The following is a 12,875-nucleotide window of genomic DNA, read 5'->3' as shown; positions in this document are numbered from 1 at the left end:
GTTCTCCTCTTTGCACTGTCTATTGAGAGTCACGGCCTGGTGCTCTCGATGGCGGCACTCCGCCGCCCGCACTGCGCTCACGCTTCAACTTGACAAACTAAATGAGGCACTGTTTCTGTGGCTCCGCGTAGTGCAAGAGTTGCACTACGCCGCCGAAGTCACCGCAGTCACCTCCAACCGCACTGTACCACCGAAAAGTCCACTGGTGCACTTAAATCCGTTCCTGGATGACCACGGCGTGCTAAGAGCAGGAGGACGCCTAAAGCACGCACCGCTGTCTCACGATGAGAAGCACCCGATGATCGTGCCACCATCTTCGTGGCTCACTCGGCTGCTGATCAACTTCTGCCACCGTCGAACACTTTACGGGGGAGTGCAGCTCATTCTCAGTTTCCTCCGCCTTCGATTTTGGATCCCACGAGGCCGGACACTGGTCAAACAAATGCTGGACCGCTGCGTTACTTGCACACGTTGGCGAGCGGCTACCCCACAGCCGCCAATGGGAAACCTTCCTCGAGGACGAGTCACACCGGCGCGCCCTTTCCTCCGGACCGGCTTGGACTACGCCGGCCCCATCCTCATCCGCACGAGCAGGGGACGAGGGCACAAGGCTCACAAAGCATTTATCGCCGTCTTCGTCTGCCTCTGTTCCAAGGCCGTGCATCTCGATGTGGTCTCCGACTATCCAACGGACGCATTTCTCGCGGCATTTCGTCGCTTTACCGCACGTCGAGGCTTCAGTGAGGAAGTCTACTCCGACTGTGGCACAAACTTCGTCGGAGCTGACCGAGTCCTGCAGGACCTCTTTCGCGCGTCATCCGCCGACGGCCGTCGCATCGCCAACTTCGTCATCTCCAAAGGTGTGAAGTGGCACTTCAATCCGTCTGCTGCACCACACTTTGGCGAGCTCTGGGAGGCCGCTGTAAAGTCCACCAAACACCACCTTCGAAGAGTCATCGGAGAGAGCACACTCACTTTCAAGGAAATGTCCACTTTCCTCGCACAAGTCGAAGCCTGCTTGAACTCCCGACCGCTCCAGGCTTTATCCGACGATCTGGACGACATTTCCGCTTTTACACCGGGGCACTTCCTTATCGGGCCCATCTTCTGGCCGTGCTCGAACCGTCACTTGAGAAGACTGCCGACAGCACGCTATCCCGGTGACAGCATATCCAGAAAATGCGCAATCATTTCTGGTCTCGATGGTCGCGCAAATATATCCACGGGATGACAGCCCAGCCAAAGTGGCACAAAACCGAGAATGTTCCTGACGTTGGTGCCTTATGCCTTGTACGCTCCAAGATCACTTCACCGAGTCAATGGCCTCTCACTCGAATTGTGAAACTGCACCCCGGAGATGACGGCGTGGTTCGAGTTGCAACGATCCGGACAACCACTTCTGAGCTTGTGCGATCACTTTGCAAGCTCGTGTTACTTCTCGGAATAACGGACGCAGTTACCGCCTAAGGATGCGTGAGCCATACGACACATTTTTTTGACCCGTATATCGTTCATTCGGCCTTCTGCCACGGTCTAATCACGTTTCAACTCATTTTCACGTTACACTATATTTCACTTTCACGTTACATTGTATTTCACCTTTTCGTTTGTCACTATTACCGCGAGCTATTTGTATGATTTTTGTTTCATTGTCAAAAAAATCATAAAAAATTAAAAATATTTGTGAGACTTTCCTCTTGTATAGTCGTTTCAAGGCATATCTAATGTTAATAATAACAACAAATTATTTACCCCGTAAATCTTTGTCAAAGGTACAATTTTGTCTTGATTCAAAGTTGGCAGACTAACGATTGCACTTACAACGAAATATAAAAAAATCAAATATTTAGAGAATAAAATTACCTACAAAATAAAATTTTTTGATCATCCTCCGATTAATACTTTCCGAGATATGACTGATCAAAGTTATAATATTAAACCAAAAAAATTTTTTTTGTCACATAGCTGTCATAATTCGAATTTAACAATAGAAAAATGTTTGACCCCAGAAATAGCTTTTTTATTATATCTAGTTAAGCCTGGAATTTTTTGCGATTTTTCATTCAATGCTGAAGTACCAATATTGAATTTTACAACTAACCGGAGCAACTTGCGAATTCGCCGAAAGTCACTTTCCGATCGCGCGACTTCGGACGCCACTCACGCCTAAGCTATTAATTTAATTTTATTTGGGAGCCGCTAGACCTCTTATCCTGCTATACCTTTACTTGAGAATATTAATGTTTAATTGTAATAATGTAATGATGTATTTATTGTATTTCCCCGTAGGGCTTACAAGGCGTTTTTTTCATAAGGAACGTACCCAAACCTCTTACATATGCTCATTCCCCAATGCCTGGCCATTTGCGACCTCACAAATATTTACCCTCCCTCCCTGTAATCCTCTTCACCCCTTTTTTTCTTCCTCCGTTCCTGCCGCGACTCCGTCCTTCAGCCTCCCTCCTTCACGTCTCAGCTCTTCCCTATTTAGCCCAGTCTTTCTTTCCCCCATCCTTCTTCTTTTCATCATCGGAGGCCATGAGAAGTTTCTCCTAATCCCTCTTGTAATTTCTTCCTCCTCCGACCTCCCTGTACTCCTGTACACCTCTCTTCTCCCTTCCGCTCTCTCTTCTCTCTCCTCTCTCTCTCTATCTCTCCTCTCCACCGACTTATCCTCATGAATCTTTACCCCTATACTATTCCCTGCCCTTCTCCTCGCCTCCAACACCCGCCACTTCTCTTCCTCATCTCCCAGCTTCACCAATATGGTCATCCATATTCCTCTCTGCCCCATCACAATCACCTCTCTTACCGTCACCCTAACCTTTAGCTCTTCCGCGAATAACTCCTTCACTTTCTCCCAATTCGACTCCTTGCCTCCCCATTTCTCCTTCTTGACCCTTAAAATTACATTCCTTTTCCTTAGTTCGTCCTCGTTCCTTTCACCTACCCCCGCCCACCATTTCTTCTTCTCAGTCCCACTCTTCTCGTATTCCTCCCTCTTCCTTTTGCCTCCACTTTGCTCCATTCTTTCTACCTTTCTCTCCAAGCTCCTTACTTTCTCCTCCAGCTCCTCCATCCTCTCGTCCTTTTTCCTATCGTCCTCTTTCCTCTCCCTCAGCATCTTTCTTACTTTTTCCTCCACAATCCTTTCGACCGCTTCTGCTATTGTTCTCCCCTCGCGCTCCATCCTGGAATCTGGATAACAAGTGCGTTATTACTTTCCTCTCCCTTATTCCGCTTTTTCTTCCGCACCCCTCTTTTCTCTTTGTTCTATCACGCTTATCTCTTTCACCTCTATAAATCTTTCACCTCTACATTTACCTTTGATCTTTCCGCAACCTGTCCTTTCACTAATCACCGCTTACCTTTCTCCTCGTCTTATTCTCCCTTCCGCAACCGAATTTTCCTCAATTACACGTGTGTCGGGCCTTACTCACGCGTCCGTCTCGTGCCGCCAAGCCAGACGTTCGATTGCTCGATCCCTCGACCCGTCGCGAAGACTCCCCGCTCCGTTCCGCACCTGCCGCGCCACCATCACATTCCTCTGTCTCTCGACAGGTCGATCGATCGCTCGCTCGAAACTCCATGCTGCCAACTCGCTCAGCTCCCTCATCGTGTAACCTGGGCCCTTTATCTTCCTGCTTCACATCCTAACCTCTCAGGTGTTCCCTTACTTTCTCTCCTCACTGCTCCTCAATCACACTATCCTCGACCTCTCCTCCACTTTCCCGACCTCCTCCGATTTTTCTCCACAGGCTCCACCACCCCACTTCATCCTCCCTTGCTTCACCTCCCCTCAAAAATCTTTTTCTTACTCCTCTCCACTCCGAGCCAAACCGTCCACTCAGCTTGTCAAAAATATATCTCGTTTAATTGTAATAATAAGATATATTTTAAAAATATTTTTTCATCAAGAATTGCTTTTAAAGCGCAATTGCAATTACAAAGTGTTGATAATAATTATTAATATTTATTGTATAACAGTTTTAAAACTTTTTCTTAACCTAATTTACATTATTTGTTTACATATGAGCAGATTTATATCGAAAACAAAGCAAGCTATTCAATACATGCTTTTTAAAACAACACTCACAATGGGATTTACTGTAATTAGCGGTTGTTTTCCTATGCTATATGTAAGTGTCTAAATTTAACTATATAAATTTTGTAAATTTTAATTTTAATTGGAAATATTTGCAGATACAATCGTATATCCTGATACCACAATTCTTATCAATGATAATAGCTGCTTTGCAACGTATGTATATTACAGCATGGGCAGCTAATGATTTGAAGGAAATTGTAAGTTCCCTGAAGAAAAAAAATATGGGAAGAACTTAAAATACACTTATCAACAAAATTATCACAACACTCAATTAATAACAAAATTTTGCATAAATTCGAATAAGATATCTCCGCGAAAAATTGTCGTATTTGATAATTAATTTTTTCATTTTAAAGAATAAAGTCTCTACATTAAAGAACTTTCGTTAGATTTCGATTTTATTTTCCTCTCTTTTTTTTAATTTGTAAGGAAAAGTTCGTATTTTACTATAGTTATTATAATGTTTACGAAAAAAATTTATTCCACCACGTAGAATTCGTCAAATTATTCAAGTTTTTGGAGTAAAAACACGCTCTTACTTTTGAAGAGATGGGAAAGAGGAAGGATAAAATCAAAATCAACGAAAGTTCCTTAATGTAGAGACTATATCCTTTAAAATGGAAAGGAATTATCAAATACGACAATTTTTCGCAGAAATATGCTTATTTGAAAAAATGAAGGTGACATTTATTTGACCATGATGCCTCCACTCAAGGTCTTTTTTATTACAATATGTCCTCTTGATACCATACAATCTTGTAAAAACAGGGTTTCGAAGAAATTCAAGTGCGTTAATTAAAATGGAACACCCTATATATGTATACAGGGTGATTCAGAAACTTGTACAAACTTTGTTTTCCACATACATATTAACGAGGAAAAAATGTTTTATACACATATGTCCGGAAATGCCTTGTTTATGAGTTATAATATAGATAAAATACATCTACAATGACACAATGTAACATATCTTTAGTTCAATTGTTTATCTACTTATAATTCACTACAACTGCTCAAAATGTTCTTTGCCTGCTTCAACGGACATGTCAGATTATGGACTGTCGCATCCTTCCAAAGATCCCATGATGGTTATGGATCGTTTCGTAAGCATCTACGATGCGTTGGTGAAGCGTCTCTTCATTTGCAATTTCAATTGCATAAACTATTCAGGTAACACGTATTAGTTTCATATATGTTTCTTAAACATATCTATATAATGCTTCATAACCGTCAAGTGTCAATAAGAGAAATGTTTTAATACAAAATCATACAGAACGTTCTAGAAACCATAGTTTTAAACGTTTAAGAAACGCATTTTTTAAGCTTGTACACAAGATAATCATAATTCAATACAAACATAAAAAAGATTTATTTTTTTAATTCAAATTATTTTATGTACATATGTATATAAGATGTCCCATACAGGGTGTACGTGTGTGCACATACATACACAGAGAAAAGATTTCTTTAGATTTATGTTTCTTTAATTTATGTTTGTTTAATTTATGTTTCTTTGATTCCTAATCGTTTTTTAACTTTAATTCGATTTATTAAATAAAATCTTCACTTTGGACAGCGCCTGTACGCCTTCTCATTATTATTATATTATGTTGTTTTGAATATACAAATCTAATATTAATAATAATATTATTTTATTAATTAATAATAATTAGCGTTAGTTAATATTAATTAATATTATTAATGTTTATTGTAAATCAAAATTTTGTTGTTAAAATGTTTTTAATATTTGCCAGTTAATATATTATTACAAGATTTTTGTAGAGTATCTATAATATGGACACGTCCGCCATTAATAGGGAACTATAGCGAACGATCGAGACAGACGGTCTCCCCACTCTCGTACTTGGATCTTATAGCTTTGTCTCACTCCTACTGACGTTTTCCCTATAAATGGCGGACAAATAAAAAATCGATCAACAATTGTCCATTATCTTATTACAGGTACTCTACATTTTTTAACAGTTTAAAGATGTGTTATAGACAAGTGCAGGTAAGAAGGAAGCGTCAGAATTAGAGGATCGTCATTGTTCATTTGATCATCAAAGTCAAGCAACATAAGCGCTGTAATCGGATACTATACTAGGATATACTATACTAGGACATAGTATAAGTAAGAATAGTAGCTACACTTCGTCAAAAAGTTGGAAATAAATATAACGATTTACACAACATGGCGATTATTATGGTAACTGCAGGGTAACTGAAGCTGGATGCACAATGAAAAAACACATGCAACAGGAACAGGGAATAATATTTCCTGTTCCTGTTGCCTGTGTTTTTCATTGTGCATGCAGCTTGATTCGCAAAATCAACAATGTGGTTTGCCACAAAGATCAAAGGCATTGACATAAAGTGTACCTATTGTTCTTACCTATACTGTGACTCGGATAAGTGTCCGACTTGAGAGAGTAATTTTTTCGGGTGAATGCGTGGCTATACGCACACAACATATAAGGTAAGAAAAAAGTATGAAAACCCTGAAAATTTTCGAAAAATATAAGTTTTACAGAAAATTGTTTTGGGATAAAAGTTGTGGGGTTTAATAAAACTTATTTACTGATCTTATTAGTTTGGGTTTTGATAGCGTCACCAAGGTCAGCACCAAGACAAGGTCACCTCGAATTTTTTAAATGGGACCCTTTCAATTGTAGTATATTATTTGAAAGGGCATTGGCGCAAACCAGAGGTCGATATAATCGAATAATAATATTAATTTTTATATTTACAATTTTGTGAAAATTAAATACGTCTACAAAAACATTGCAAACTTTTTACAATAATTTTCTCGGTTTTTTTACAACAATTAATTCCTTTAATTATTCCACGTATAAAAGTATCAAGATAAAGTCATCGAAAAATGAATATTTTACGAGACATTTCATATTTTATATTAAAAATATCATGACTTTAAAATATTTCAGGAAATTCTTAACAAAAGAAAGCTTTATTATAGTGCTTTGAGAACTTCTCAACAAGGGCTGTAAGAATATACAATAACAAATAGGAATTTTAATTTAAAAAATTAATGTAACCTTGATATGATTTTAATAATACAATCTAAAAATTAATATTATTATTCGGGGGTTTACGGTCAAAAATTGGCTTTTTCGAAGTTTGACCCTAAATAACTCCTGAACGAGTCAACATATCGATTTCTGGTTTGCGCCAAAATTTTTCTCGTTTCATGCCCTTTCAAACAATATACTACAATATGGAAGGTTTTACTTCAAAATTTTTCAGAATTTTCATACTTTTCTTCACCCTGTATATAAGGGGCATTATTTATAAAATGATGCACCCCAAATTTTCAAAGTTTCCCGATCATGCTGAAATTTGCACAAATTGTAGTCCTATTAGAACTAAAATCATTGCCCAAATTTTTTTACCCCTGTCCAACGGGTTGTCTACTTACAGGGGCTTGGATTTTTATCATTTGGGCCGTCGCGTCAAACTTCAAACGCCGATAAATGCCAGTAAACTACTCCGATTTTAAAAAACAAGGTGTGATTTTGAAAGGTTTTTTTATGCCCTGTAATGCTATAAAATCATTTTTTTTTTTAAGTAAAAAATTACTTAAGATTTTTGAAGGTAAAGATAAAAAATCGTTTTTTCTCAAATTTGGACACTTTCGATTTTCTTCTAAAAAATCTCAAAAAAGTAGAATTCTTCCCCTTTAAAATGATTTCAGGCTCAAAATGGGCAGACTTTTAGTTTTCGAGATATGGTCCGTTTTAGGAGCGTATCACCCACGGTGCAATGTGGGCGCTATTACAAGTGCCACAGATGAGAGATGAATATAGCATTAAATCTATTGAAAATCGTGTGATTCTTGGTAACTTACAAGGGAACGGTCGGAAGTGTCCTTACCCGATTTGGATACGCTTTGGATATGTCGTTGAGCATCAAAAAATATTAAACTTGTATTTTTTTTTGCGGCGTATCTCGACGTTTAGGGGTTGAAACAACCCCTAAAAAATAACGACCGATTTGGATGCGCTTTGGATATGTTGTCAAGCATAAAAAAACATTAGACACGGGTTTCTTTTTTGCGGCGTATCTTGACGTTTAGGGGTTGAAACAACCCCTAAAAAATAACGACCGATTTGAATGCGCTTTGGATATGTTGTCGAGCATCAAAAAACATGATTTGCCGCTCTCGCCTTTGGTTCGGGTGGCAAACTTCACACTCGTCTGAAAAACGCTGCTTCCTCCCCTAGATGCACAATATACTACAGTAGATGTTTGCAACGTGACATTTTATGAGCAAAAAAGATTATATAGTCACTGGCAAGACTGGCAAAGAATTGAGTAAGAGCTGAATAAAAAATGATATTCAATATTCAATATCAAAGAAAAAAGTAACAAGCGTAAAAAACCAATAAAACTTAACAACAAAAATGTACTTACATGTTCACAAAACGACAGCGTACATACAACACAGTTCTTTACACTTCAGACTTATAATCTGAAATGCTTGCTTTTCGGAATTATGACACAAGCAAATAATATTGAAATGCGTAAATTTGGTTGTTGATGTTGTGCCGTAATCGGGATATATATTGTAGCGGTTAATGTGACGCACGTGTTCGTTCAGATTATGATTTGCGACTGCCCGGCCGATCTTACAATTCGGTGATATTTATAATGTCAGAGTCGACATTCCATTGCTAGTCCAGGACTCTCGAAATAGCGTTAACCACTCGCTGTCAGCGAATTGCGCTGGCCTTTGCATCAGCGCTTTCGGTCATCCCGGAGTTGAAATGGAAATTTTTAAGCGTACGGCGCAACACTGAATAGAAATAACGCAACACCTACCTACAGCGCGACGCCTATACTATATATCATCTCGTCTTGCCAAAAATCTAATAATGGCATCATAATAAAAATACACATGGATGTATTTGGCATTTGACGCTCTTAAATTTGCGTTGGAAAAATTGTTATATTTGGCAAAAATAATAAGTGGGGGTGGGGTTAAATTAAAAAATGTAACAAATTTGAAAAATCTGATTACGCCATTGTAAAGAGCACAAAAAGTCATAAACTTTGTACCAAACTTTTTTTTATACGCCTTATATTTTCGAAGATATTCGCTAAAAACTATAAAATCCGTTATTTTCAAGGGGTTGTTTCAACCCCTAAACGTCGAGATACGCAGCTAAAACAAACTCGTGTTTAATGTTTTTTGATGCTCGACAACATATCCAAAGCGCATCCAAATCGGTCGTTATTTTTTAGGGGTTGTTTTAACCCCTAAACGTCGAGATACGCCGCAAAAAAAACCCGTGTCTAATGTTTTTTGATGCTCGACAACATATCCAAAGCGCATCCAAATTGGTCGTTATTTTTTAAGGGTTGTTTCAACCCCTAAACGTCGAGATACGCCGCAAAAAAAATACGAGTCTAATATTTTTTGATGCTCAACAGCATATCCAAAGCGCATCCAAATCGGGTAGGGACACTTCCGACCGTTCCGTTAGTGACTTTTGTAAGAAAACGGCATAGCAATAGTTCATCTTGTCTGTCGCGGAAAGTTCGATTAATATTGATTAACCTACGTTTGCTTTTCAGTTGGTTTTACATTGTTTTTTTTTCGCTTTAATTTTAGGAAAAACGTCATACTCTACAGCTGAGGAATATCTTTTAAGTATGAGCGTTTTGTCGTCAATAGGAATAACACTATGATATTTTTGGGTCTGTGGCACTGTTATCGTTTGTAAAAATCTACCTTTCAGCACTTCAGCCGTACTTTTCGCGACAGACAAGATGAACTATTGCTATGCCGTTCTCTTACAAAAGTCACTAAGTTACCAAGAATCACACGATTTTCAATAGATTTAATGATACATTCATCTGTGGCACTTGTAATAGCGCCTACACTGCACCGTGGGTGATGCCCTCGGTCCTAAAACGGACCATATCTCGAAAACTAAAAGTCTGTCCATTTTGAGCCTGGAATCATTTTAAAGGGGAAGAATCCTATTTTTTTGAGATTTTTTAGAAGAAAATTGAAGGTGTCCGAGAAAAAACGATTTTTTAACTTTACCTTCAAAAATCTTAAGTAAATTTTGACTTAAGAAAAAAATTAATTTTACAGCATTAAAGGGCATAAAAAGACCTTTCAAAATCACAACTTGTTTTTTAAAATCGGAGTAGTTTACTGGCATTTATCGGCGTTTGAAGTTCGACGCGACGGCCCAAATGATAAAAATCCAAGCCCCTGTAAGTAGACAACCCGTTGGACAGGGGTAAAAACATTTGGGCAATGATTTTGGTTCTGATAGGGCTACAATTTGTGCAAATTTCAGCATGATCAAAAAACTTTGAAAATTTGGGGTGGATTACTTCATAAATAATGCCCCATAAAGAAACAGCGTAAGGCTTAAGCGTAAAACGTAAGCGTTTCCTAGGTAAAGAAAAAGAACGTTTTTTAACTTTTTTTTAAACGTTTCTTTGTCGAAAAAGAAATGTTTTTTAAAATGTTTAGTAGACACTTTAACTCATGAAAAATGTTTTTAGAAACTGGTTATGAAATGTTTCAAACAAACATTTTTAAAACATTTCTGAAACAAATATGTGCTATCTAGGTAGTGTTACGTCCCTGCTGACCGCGGATGCGCGTTTGCAGAACTCGGATCTCAGCGGAACTCGATAGCTTTTCGGGTCAACAAATCAAACGATTCTATCCGGGGATACCCGCGATCAAGGCAACTTATGATAGATCCGCACGTTGGATTTTGGAAGACTTGATTGCCAGAGAGTCGATCCTAATTCTGATAGGGCGGTCGGAATTATGATATTCTACGCGTTTATTTAGGATGTATTGCTCTAATGCTCATTCTGCTTCCATGCATTCTCGACACTCTCTCGCGGGGCGATAGTCGGCTAAGGTTCTATTACACTCCGAACACGTTTTCAATTCTGTTCGGGGCCCATATTGTACGTAACGCCACAGCACACCTTCGATTTTCTGTCTGGCGAATTGATACTTGATGAGTTGACAACTTTCACAAATTATCGCGCTGGTGGTTTTATCGAAAAAATAGAGAGCGTACGCACATACCAGTCGTTAGCCAATTTCTAAATTGCGCGAGGAGCGGAAATATCCAAAGCGGGGGACAATTGTATAAGTATCTCGAACACAGAATTGATGAGTGTGGCAATTCGCTACAATTTAATGGGCGTTAATTTGAGAAATGGCGATAATAGTGGGTTCCGGCTCGAGGAACAGCTGCTCTTTTTCGTTCTCTACCGAGCGAGTCACGTCGCGAATGATTTCAGAGCAAGTTCGGCAGTCAACGGGCTTACGAATCTCACCAATTATAATATCGCCCGAGTTGCACTCCTCCAAATTATACCAAAATCCGATATGCAGATAATGACGAAACAAGAGATCGTATTGGACGCGTTGCTGACTGGGTAAATCACAATAGCAAAATTCACAGAGATAATAGTTACTTAACCGGTTTCAGTAACATGTGGTAAATACGTAGATTGCGCGGGATAACCAGTTTGCGTGTGTGATCTGAGCAGTCATAGACGAGAGACGACGCGTAAGGGAACGCGAGGGCGGCAAGATTCATACCGCTTGTGTTTATAAGAAAGGCATGCGCATTTATCTTGTTGAGTAATTACTCGAGCTCCAAGGGATGATCTGCGGTGCCCCAATAACCCGGTGTTGCGCTTCCGTATTGCTTATACAGGATTTCAGCACGACGTTGAAAATATCGTGTCCTGCGGGGGTCGCTCTCCTTAATTGTCAGGGGCGGAAGCCAAGGATACTCAGGTGTTGTTACTGGGATTAACCTGTAGGCTCGATCCCTGAGGAATGCCTGGTAGCTGGTCCGGGTTTCTTCTTTCGGTAGCGGGATGTAGCACTTGTCGTTTGCGTTATAATCACTCGCGTTTATAGGTTTTCGATTACTCGCGGTTGCTTCGTGCACGGACTTCGTGGTAAAGTACCTCTCGTATTCGGACTCCTCTACGTATTTTACACCTAATTCCTGATTAAGAGGCGCGGCGTAAAGAAGTCGATTTAACCGCCGGGTGCGGTTCTTTACTCCACCTCTACGCGTTTTAAGCATTGGGCATAATTAAATTAACGAAAATGCTTGCCAGGTCAACCGCTGTTTGCTGGATTCTGGAAGGACAGGCGTGCGGCTCGTATCGTACTAGCGAATCCCCAGATCACTCGACAGTGGTGGCGTGCTGCTCGTACTGCACTAGCCAGTCACATGCAAATGCATAACAGCGAGAGAACCGGAAGACTAGAGGATTGAATTTAGTTCAATAATTGTGACAAATGATTAAGTTCCTTAGACATACGTGTATTCTATAATATTCAGCATAAGTACAGACTTCGCATAGAGGAGTACAGTTGTGTGGTTAGACAAAGTGCACAGGGTTACGTTGCACAGAAAAGGTGCATCAAAATGCGTACAAGTGTCTTCACAAAGTACCGGTATAACATGTGCGGAGGTTCTTAACTTATCGCTGGTATAAAATGTTTTAAGTGCGAGGTGGTGTAAGTATTCTAAGTCCGAAATGACAGAATTATTCTAAGTCCGGAAGTGACAAAAATATTCTAAGTCCGATAGTAAAAACTTACAGTAGAAACCCTGAGGCTTGGAGGTAGATGTGCACTAGTCCGACGACGAAGAAATACTGATGCTAGGGCCTCTCGCCTTGCCCTTATATTCTCTGTGGGCGTATTTTAAGTACGAGTATCAGAGTTCAACGCCGTCGC

General features: G+C 39.6%; 1 protein-coding gene across 2 annotated transcripts in view; it reads left to right on the top strand.

Annotated features, from left to right (window-relative positions):
- The window catches only part of LOC139817307 (uncharacterized), a 234,041-nt gene that overhangs the window by 192,927 nt on the left and 28,239 nt on the right, over positions 1–12,875 (top strand). The window contains exons 3-4 of one of the 2 annotated variants that reach the window (XM_071785287.1): positions 4,040–4,139; positions 4,204–4,305. The exons of the other annotated variant lie outside the window; for it this stretch is intronic. Of the exons in view, the coding sequence (XP_071641388.1) occupies positions 4,040–4,139; positions 4,204–4,305 (202 nt within the window). The remainder of the gene's footprint in view (positions 1–4,039; positions 4,140–4,203; positions 4,306–12,875) is intronic. 2 annotated transcript variants of the gene reach the window in all.

Source organism: Temnothorax longispinosus, chromosome 8 (assembly GCF_030848805.1).
Source record: "Temnothorax longispinosus isolate EJ_2023e chromosome 8, Tlon_JGU_v1, whole genome shotgun sequence".
Classification (NCBI taxonomy): domain Eukaryota; kingdom Metazoa; phylum Arthropoda; class Insecta; order Hymenoptera; family Formicidae; genus Temnothorax; species Temnothorax longispinosus.
The sequence above is the reverse complement of the archived record's forward strand: the minus strand, read 5'-3'. Positions and strand labels throughout refer to the sequence as shown.